General features: G+C 37.2%; 1 protein-coding gene across 1 annotated transcript in view; it reads left to right on the top strand.

Annotated features, from left to right (window-relative positions):
• The first annotated feature begins 4827 nt into the window (after window positions 1-4827).
• Window positions 4828-10382, top strand: part of LOC128639574 (glutathione S-transferase omega-1-like) — an 82769-nt gene continuing 77214 nt past the window's right edge. Inside the window, exons 1-2 of the mRNA XM_053691710.1 lie at window positions 4828-4982; window positions 6674-6782. Of these exons, the coding sequence (XP_053547685.1) occupies window positions 4952-4982; window positions 6674-6782 (140 nt within the window). The 5' untranslated portion in view covers window positions 4828-4951. The remainder of the gene's footprint in view (window positions 4983-6673; window positions 6783-10382) is intronic.

The raw sequence follows: 10382 nt of genomic DNA, 5'->3' as shown, positions 1-10382 counted from the left end.
CACCCCTAATCTTACACTTATTAACCCCTAATCTGCCACCCCCAACATCGCCGACACCTGCATTATATTATTAACCCATAATCTGCCGCTCCAGACCCCGCCGCCACCTACATTATATGTATTAATCCCTAATCTGATGCCCCCAATGTCGTCGAAACCTACATTATATTTATTAACTGCAGAGTGAAGGGGTATCCGGAACACGGGCTAAACCAACGGCCCGTGCATGCACAATATAATCAAGCACTGCTATATGTGGATCTGGAGTGCCATAGCGAAACGGTTGATCAGGCCGTAATATGTAAAACGCATAAGAAGGAGGCAGGCACTACTTGGTTAGGTGAACATTAAAAACATACCTTTATTAGTAATATTAAAAAGTACAAGTGACTCCTCAAACAGAGGGCAGGCAAAGACAAAGGCAGTCTGACGCGTTTCACGCCCCCTAGTGGCGCTTCCTCATAGACTGAAGAGTGTGGACAGGACTAGACAATTTATACCTTGCTGTATAAATGTTTAACCTCTTCTATACATATACATTTAAGAACAAATAATTGGTGAATTAAAATCAATAATGAAAGTTAAAATAACGATCACAAAGGAAAAGGATTTTTAGAAACAGCAGATGTAAAAGCTGCTACAAACAATATATACATGTTAAAGAAAAAATACATATATTATTTCACAAAACAGTGTTATTTATATATTAAATACCAGATAGCAACAACTAAACACCACTATGTGAAAATATATATCTGGAATGCTAATATGTACTATTATAAAATTAAGGGAAAGTAGTACACTGAAATATACTAACTACATTTTAATCCTAAAAAGGACATAAATAGCATAGAAGATATAATATTATTGTTTAAGGGGAAAGAAAAATCAAAAAGAAACAAAGAAAAATGAGTGAAGATTCTATTTGAAATCAGCATCATTTTGAAAATGCTTAAGTAAGAAACAATACCCATAATCTTTAAACGTTAAAAAGTTGCTGTGACCTATTATGATGAAAAAGGTGCACACTAAACTAAATCAGAGAATATTTTTAGAAGAGAGTGGAAATGATAAAAAGCACGTAACTTCTTAGTTGGAGGGAGGGATTATTGAGGGCTTAGTTGTCTATAAAGTAGCTAATGTCAAACTCTTTGTTCATTCCTGATGGAGACCTTGTTTTTAATTTTAAGATCCAAAATAGTTCTTTCCTATTGAGGATCTTGCTAAGGTCACCGCCTCTAACAGGCGAGCGTGCCAAATCAATTACCTGGACCGAAAGATCAGCTTTATGAGAAAAATGTATACTATTAAAGTGGTTAGCTACTGCAGATGCTTTTACATAGTTTTTAGTGTCTCTAATGTGTTCCCCTACTCTCGTTCTGAGCTCTCTAGAGGTTTGTCCAATGTATTGGCATTTGCAAAGATTGCAGGTGAGTAGGTATACTACCCATTGGGTGCCACAATTTGCATAAAAAGAAATATCAAATTTTTGGGTAGTTGTGCTTGAAAAAAGGAATTACCTTTCAATATTTTTGAACAAGTGAAGCAGTTTTTACTACCACATTGAAAATTGCCCACGTGTTTCAACCAGTTAGCTTATTGAGCGGGGACCCATTTATAAACCATACTGGAAGATAGTGATTGTGCCAGTGTTTTGGGTTTTTTTGGAACGAACTTACAATTTTTAGTGAATGGTTTTAAAGTTTCATCTCCAGATAGAAGATGAAGATGTTTTTTTAGTATCTTAACAATAGAGTCATATTGGGCAGTATACTCAGTGGTAAAGACAACCGAATCACTGAAATTTATATCTTTTTGCTTTTTGGTGGACTCATTAACCTGATTAGCATATGATCTTTTTACAAGCTCTCTACATTTGGTGAGGGAATTTTTATTATATCCTCTCTTAACCAATCTGTTTTCTAGTTCAATGGCTTCGCTTGTTCATCATATACTATATCAGAGTTAGTGTTCCTACTCTAGTCTCATGTATTTAATTGAGCAAAATCTCTTCCTCTTTTTTACATAGTGAACTTAATTTGGAACACCCCTAAATGCAGGGGAACCCTTAAATGGATAGTAAACACCAAAATGTTTTTGTTTAAAAAGAAAGATAATCCCTTTATTTAACCAGTTTTTTATAACCAACACAGTTATAATAATATACTTTTTACCTCTATGATTACCTTGTATCTGAGCTTCTGCAGACTGCCTCCTTATCTCAGATCTTTTGACAGACTTGCATTTCAGGCAATTAGTGCTGACTCTTAAATAACTCCACATGCATGAGCACAGTGTTATTTATATGAAACACATGAACTAACGCCTTCTAGCTGTGAAAAACTGTCAAATGCATTCAGATAAGAGGTGGCCTTCAAGGGCTTAGAAAATAGCATATGAGCCTACATAGGTTTAGCTTTTAACTAAGAATACCAAGAAAACAAAGCAAAATTGACCATAAAAGTAAATTAGAAAGTTGTTTAAAATTACATGCCGTATCTGAATCATGAAAGTTTGATCTGGACATGGCTATCCCTTTAACATTTGCGGAGACCTGGGCAAGACAGATTTGAGGGACCCCACAGTCCAGTGCTTTTTTCTCCTCCCCCTGTATGCCCTGCATTCTGTATGGCCCACTCCTGTCCCAACAGTGTTACCTATGTATATATATATATATATATATATATATACAGTGTGCTTAAAGGAATATGGCTACACCTCACTGATGAGGCCCAATGAAGGCCGAAACGATTGTCTGGGGTTGCTGTGTTCCTTGTTCAGAGAAGAATTGCCTGGTATTTTGGCGCTGGACTGACCGTAATAGGCGGGATCAGACTGATATACTACAGGAAAGTTCTACTCTGTGGAAAGCATTGCTGGGCTAAAAGAAGTAGCACCCAGGTGGTAAATCGCCATAGAACAGGCTAACAATGGTATTGAGCTTGTTGTTCGTTCCTGTGAGTGCATTTCTTTCTGTATGTATTTAGTCTCCGTAGGGGAAAAAGGGGCAACCAGATGTGGACTCCTTGCTCAGTGTGCTTAGAGGAATATGGCTACACCTCACTGACAAGGCCCAATGAAGGCCGAAACGATCGTCTGGGGTTGCTGTGTTCCTTGTTCAGAGAAGAATTGCCTGGTATTTCGACGCTGGACTGACCGTAATAGGCGAGATCAGACTGATATACTACAGAAAAGTTCTACTTGTGAAAAACATTGCTGAGCTAAAAGAAGTTGCACCCAGGTGGTAAATCACCATAGAATAGGCTAACAATGGTATTGAGCTTGTTGTTTGTTCCTGTGAGTGCATTTCTCTCTGTATGTATTTAGTCTCTGTAGGGGAAAAAGGGGCAACCAGACGTGGACTCCTTGCTCAGTGTGCTTAGAGGAATATGGCTACACCTCACTGACGAGGCCCAATGAAGGCCGAAATGATCATCTGGGGTTGCTGTGTTCCTTGTTCAGAGAAGAATTGCCTGGTATTTCGGCACTGGACTGACCGTAATAGGCGGGATCAGACTGATATACTACAGGAAAGTTCTACTTGTGAAAAGCATTGCTGGGCTAAAAGAAGTTGCACCCAGGTGGTAAATCACCATAGAATAGGCTAACAATGGTATTGAGCTTGTTGTTCGTTCCTGTGAGTGCATTTCTCTCTGTATGTATTTAGTCTCCGTAGGGGAAAAAGGGGCAACCAGACGTTGACTCCTTGCTCAGTGTGCTTAGAGGAATATGGCTACACCTCACTGACGAGGCCCAATGAAGGCCAAACGTCTGGGGTTGCTGTGTTCCTTGTTCAGAGAAGAATAGCCTGGTATTTCGGCGCTGGACTGACCATAATAGGCGGGATCAGACTGATATACTACAGGAAAGTTCTACTCTGTGAAAAGCATTGCTGGGCTAAAAGAAGTTGCACCCAGGTGGTAAATCGCCATAGAACAGGCTAACAATGGTATTGAGCTTGTTGTTCATTCCTGTGAGTGCATTTCTCTCTGTATATATATATATATATATATATATATATATAAAAGAATAACAATATATATTGCACCTCCTGATACCATAAATACTTATTCACAAACAAAATATAGGGTATACATTGCACCTTCCCCTACTCTCACCCCTGAAAGTGCGGGGGCCCCAAAGCACGGGCCCTGGGTGGGTGCCCTGCCCAGAAGATTTATAACAGAGCACCTCTGTTATTTGTCTCTCCAGTAGTTCACACAATTAACATATTGCTTTAAGAAGGGAACATTTTCTGCAAAATGAAAGAAAAGAGTCATGCTAAGCTATACTTATTTTTCAGCCGCCTTTTTTTTTTTCAGTTGCGTAGAGACTCTGTTCATAATAATATATGACCTTATAAACACATTCTTTATGGTAGTGAGCACAGTTAACTTTTTAAAGCCGTTTATGCCGTTCTATTCCGTCATAATTACACTGGGCTTTAAAGCCGTTATGACGGAATAGAACGTCATAGCTAACGGCTGTCCTGAAGCCTTCTGTGCTTTCAGGATTTGATCACAGTCTGGAGGGTGTTCCTAGGGTTGTAGGGACGCCCCCCAGACGCGATCCAATAATTGATATCTCGCGATCGTGTGCACGATTGCGTGGTTTCAATTTATCTACATCGGAACAGTTGTTCCGATGTAGGCACTTTAGCCCTGACACGAAAGGGTTAATTGAAAACAAATAACAGTTCTGTTGTTAGAATGCCAGATAGTCAGTGGGCGTATTGTGTTTGCGGGGGGGGGGGGGGCGGGCCTAGTTCCTCAAGAGATTATAAACTGCAGGGAGAGCAGTTCCTAGTTCACAGAGTTTGCTTCAGCACTGGTTTTGACAGGGAAGGACTGGTATATTACACAACCACACAGACACTGTGAGAAGCAAGCTGTATTACTTGTGTGTTTGTGCAGACTGCATCACTCCCTGTATCATCCTTTAGTCTGAAGAAATGACTGGATCAGAAAAGAGTTTGAGAAAAGGTAAATATATGATAGTCATAAAAATAACAGGTTTAAAGGATAGAAAGGTTCAATTTGAAATGTGCATAGGTGTATTTCAATTTAACTCCATTAGCAAACATGCTCCTAGTAAAATGTATGTTTCAGGAGCATACACACATATTCTGTGAGGGACCCATATTAAAACTCTACACTTTCTCAGCCACCAGTAGCTTGTATGACACTTTAAACCTTTTACGGGCAAAATGCACACCACCTCCAGCTCTCTGTTCTTCAATACTAGTGCATGAACAGTCACAGCATATGTATGTATATCCATTCATATTTCAGCTATGACCTTTCTATCCTTTTATGTTAGGTGCTTGAGAAATAAGTATCACCTTGTGCTATAGTTACATCTCTTAGGATACACCCGTACACCTGTCCATAGTGTAGCTTCTAATCAATTCATTTTTTTTTTAACAAATCCTGTGTAAAAGGGGAGGTGTGACCCCTGAATTTTTTGTTTAATAATCTGCTTGTTTCCATAATGCATTTAACATAAACACAATTAAATACTTGTCAGTTGCTGCTTATATATACCATGGATGGCTGAAAAGCTTTCTTCATTTCCATTATGTTATTAGCAAATCAAATTTGCATAGCTAGCCGTTGTTAGTGTTTAAATATTAGTTGGCTTGTTAATAAATATCATATTTAGCTGTCAAATTGGCTGTAAACCAGTTATGCAATGCACCTGCAACCTGTTTATAGCATACACATGGTTAACATCTGACTAATTGTAGAGGAGCAGATCTTGTATGTTTAACATTGCATTGTAAGAATGAGTGCCAGAACAAATTTATGTTAAATTATGAGCCACATAATTATAATATATTATGTGCATACTTTGTATTTTTTAAGGAACCAAGGATGGTATATTGGTATATGTAAGATAATCACAAAAAATAACGGGGTAAAAATTATAGGACATCTTAATGCATCACTGTATTGCGTTTGGAAGAGCTGTTGAATCTTAAAGGGATATGAAATAGAAATAAAAAAATGTTTTGTGATTTCAGACAGAGCATACAATTAAAAAAAAAAAAAAAATTTATAGTATCAAGACACATGCAGGCTTCTGAGCTTACCACCCTGCTTTTTATCAAAAAGATACCAAAAGAATGAAGACAAATTTAATAACAGTAGTAAATTACAAAGTTGTTTAAAAAATTGCATGATCTATCTAAATTTACGAAAGAGAGACATTTTGTGTTCAATGGACCCTTTAATGTGAATTACTTTACCAACAACTAATTTTACTTAAAACAAACACACAGCTGCTTTTTATTTTTTTTGTGTGTGTGTATTTTTTAATGTGATTTTAAACACCTCTTGCTTTTGTGAAGCAAACCACACTTGCCCCACTCTCCTTAAAGACCCCAAAACTCATATGCTGTAACCTGCAAATCGAATAGCAAGTTTAGGCAATCTGCAGCATTTTGAATTTTAAAACAAAAGTTGGTTTTTAATGTCTCCTTTTAGCTTAAAATAATTTGCAAGAATTAATTGTTAACCTATTTATGCAATGCTCTATTTATATGCACATTTTTATTAAATTTAATATCCTTTTATCACTTTAAATGTGAACGAGTCATCTGTTTCACAGATATTTGTTAAACATGATTATGTATAGACTTATTTAAAAACTTTAATATCTTTATTTTATTTAGGTAGTTCAGCTCCAGGACCTGTGGCTGATGGATCAATTCGCCTTTATAATATGAGATTTTGCCCTTATGCCCACAGGGCAAAGCTGGTTCTAGTTGCCAAGGGAATTAAGTAAGCAAAGTTGTATAACCCTAGGTTTTTTTTCTCTTTTGTTTTGTTTCTTTTAAAGTCTGCTATTTAAACAGACAGTGCTGTAACATGTTACTCTTTAATTTGTTCCCAGTTATCCATTTTACCTGACAGTGTATTAAATTGTTTACTAATTACTTTGTTACCTTTATTTTGACATTTTGAAGTTGATTTTGTCTGTGGTATCTCCACCTATACTGGAAACTAAAATACTTAGGTGTTGGCTATAGAAAAGATATGTAAACATAGCCAGCAGAACAAATTACACTTTGAATGGTTGGTAGGAGAGAAGTTCTCTCTGGCTATTTGGCTTTGGTCTACAGACAGAGATAAGGAAGAATGTGTGTGTATGGAAAGTGATAAGAAACATAATTAGCGGTATTAGTTCTAACAGAGCTAATACAAACTTAAATCTGTGGCGCTTCAGATAGCTTAATATAAACTAGTATGGCTACAGATGATGATTTTCCATTTATTTTATAAAGTGGGATAAAAGGGTATTAAAATTAATTTAAGTTAAAGTACAGATTGTGCACTAAAATGAAATACACATAAAAAGCATGCTAAATTGTATAAAAAAGACTACACAATAAATATACAGTCTATGTAGTGGTGTTTGCACAACAAACACTACACACCAAACTTAATAAAATCAATTGACACAGAAAATTTGCACAAAGAAATTACATAAAAGCAGCATACACAATGTAGGTACACTAATGAGGGTTACTAAGTTGTCACCAGCAAATACAATTCCAAATATATGGTGTTAATGTATTACTTACACCGGATGGTGTCTGACGACTCTCTGGGTTGGTTAAAGTTTAGTTTCCAGATTGGCAGTCTTTTTAGATAGGATTCACAGCGGATCTCATTCAATCTGACCAGAAGCAAAAACCGGCAAACTTCAATGCGCCGTTTGGCGTCTGTATGTTACGGAGTGCTTGTGATAGGGGCCCTGATTTTTCAATACCAGAAAAATGCAGAAATGCAGGGAACGCCCCTTGGAGAAGCAAAACAAAATCTGCCTTTTGAATATTTCACTAGGGATCTTGCAGTGCTGGAGCATCATTTTAGAATATCTCACTTTAGTGGAGAGATATTGAAAAATCAGGGCCCCTATTACAAGCGCTCCGTAACAAACAAGCAATTTCATATACAAAAATAAACATCACAGATCAATTACTCATACATTTTACACTCTACTGCTGGTATAACAGTCATTAGAAATACATTAAGGGGAAACCAATTTTACAGTATACGGTCCCTCTAAAGCACTTATGATATATTGTACATCTTTTTTTAATTGATTAAAAAAAAACATTTTTAACCGCTGTTGAAGCTAAAATTTACACTAATGCCACTCTTTAAATTCTGTACTTCCTATTTATTGCCCACTTGCTATTGAGAAGGTTGGCAGCTCCATTGGTGGCACAACTATCCAATTATTACTATTTAATAAATAAGTCAATATTTTCTTGTCAAACATTGTAAAATGTTCTCTTTAAAAGAGCTGTTCTAGTGGAAGACTGAATTGCGTTAATTTTTCATTACAGCATGTAATTTAAGTGAGCCCTGCAATGCTATGTGTTTAAGAGACCGGAAACCCAGATTTTTTTTTTTTTTTTTTTATTCCACCATAATTCAGATAGAGCATGTAAATGTAAGCAACTTTCCTTATTATAACATTTGCTTCTTTCTTTTGATATCCTTTGTTAAAGGAGCACCAATGTACTAATGGTAGCTTTCTGAACACAGGTGAGCCAATGACAAGAGGCATATACAGTATGCACAGTCACCAATGAGCAGCTAGCTTTCCAGTAGTGCATTGTCACTCTTGAGGCTACCTAGTTATGATTTTCAAAAAAGAATTTCAAGAGTACAAAGCAAATGAGACATAAATTGGAAAGTTGTTTATGATTGCATGCTGTATCTGAAACATGAAAGTTTAATTTTTCTTTACTGCCCCTTTTAACCTCTGCAAAGGAGTTAAACATTTGGTTAAAGGGACACTCAAGTCCAAACTTTTATGATTCAGAAAGAGCACGCTTTCCACTTTACTTCCAATATCACATTTTGCACATTATTTTTATATTCATACTTTCTGGGGAACAAGATCCTACTGAGCATGTGCACAAGCTCACGTGGTATATGTATACTAGTCTGTGATTGGCTGATGTCTGTCACATGATATAGGGTGCCGGAAAATGGGGGGGGGGGGGAATTAATTAATTTGTGTGGAAAAAAATCTACTGCTTATTTGAAATTAAAAAGGGAATTTTGAGTAGGTGTTATTGCATTGTCTTTTTATTATGCACTTGTTAATTATGCAATTCTACTGCATTAAATCCTCCTTTTATTAACCACTTGGGAGCCTCAGAAGGTCCTGATCGAAAAACTGTCAACCAATCACCAGCGGTAGTTGCACAGGTGGGTTGTGCAACTCTTGCTGCTTATTGGGTCAGTGGCTGTGTCTTCTCTGGACTTGCAGTTGCCTGTGGTTCCTGAACAGTACTGATCATTTAAACCCTTTTGTGGGAGTTAAACACATAGCATTCCAGGGTCACAAATGTTAAAGGGACAGTAAACCTAAAAAAAAAAAGTTATATAATTCTGCAAATAGTGCAGAATTATATAACATTATCTTAGCGACAGCTTTCACAATCAAATGATTTTAGCTGTCAAGGTTGAACTTTTCTGTTCTGCACTCTGATCTTCTGATTAGGTCTTCTTTTTCAAAAGCGCTATTGAACTGAATGTAGCGAGCTCCTGCTACCAGAGTGGGAGAGCGCTACATTCAGTTCAATAGCGCGATCGGAAGCGCTGTAGACAGCGCACCCGCAAAGCGTTTTTGAAAAAGACCTAATCAGATGATCGTGGAGAGCAGAACAGGTATGTTCAACTATTTTAAATCTCTAAAATCCTTTGATTTTGAAAGCTGTTGCTAAGATAATGTTATAATTCTGCACTATGTTCTATTTACAGCGCGACCGATCACGCTATTGAACTGAATCTAGCTCTCTCCCGCTCTTGTCTTTTTTCACGTTTACTGCCCTTTAACAAATCTTGCTTGCTTTTAGGTAAAATATTTTTGTTTTTATTTATAAAGTTAACAAAGTCTTGCTATTCAGTATCTATCAAAGAAACTTACGGCTAGATTTAGAGTTGGGCGGTAGCCGTCAAAACCAGCGTTAGAGGCTCCTAACCCTGGTTTTTACTGCCCGCTGGTATTTGGAGTCAGTCAGGAAAGGGTCTAACGCTCACTTTCCAGCCGCGACTTTTCCATACCGCAGATCCCCCTACGCCATTTGCGTATCCTATCTTTTCAATGGGATCTTTCTAACGCGGTATTTAGAGTCTTAGCTGAAGTGAGCATTAGAAATCTAACGACAAGACTCCAGCCGCAGAAAAAAGTCAGTACAGGTATAACCCCCGCTCATACAGCGGGTTAGGGACCGGAGTCCCGCTGTAAAGTGAAAACCGCCTTAAAGTGAAACAAGGCAGTTTTAGCTTTCTTTTCACTTGCCCGTGTGTTTAAAGACTTGAAAACATGTTTGAACTAACATATATTAGGGGAGCAAT

This window comes from Bombina bombina, chromosome 9, assembly GCF_027579735.1.
Source record: "Bombina bombina isolate aBomBom1 chromosome 9, aBomBom1.pri, whole genome shotgun sequence".
NCBI classification, from domain to species: domain Eukaryota; kingdom Metazoa; phylum Chordata; class Amphibia; order Anura; family Bombinatoridae; genus Bombina; species Bombina bombina.
Note: the sequence above shows the minus strand (reverse complement) of the source record. Positions and strands in the feature narration are given on the sequence as shown.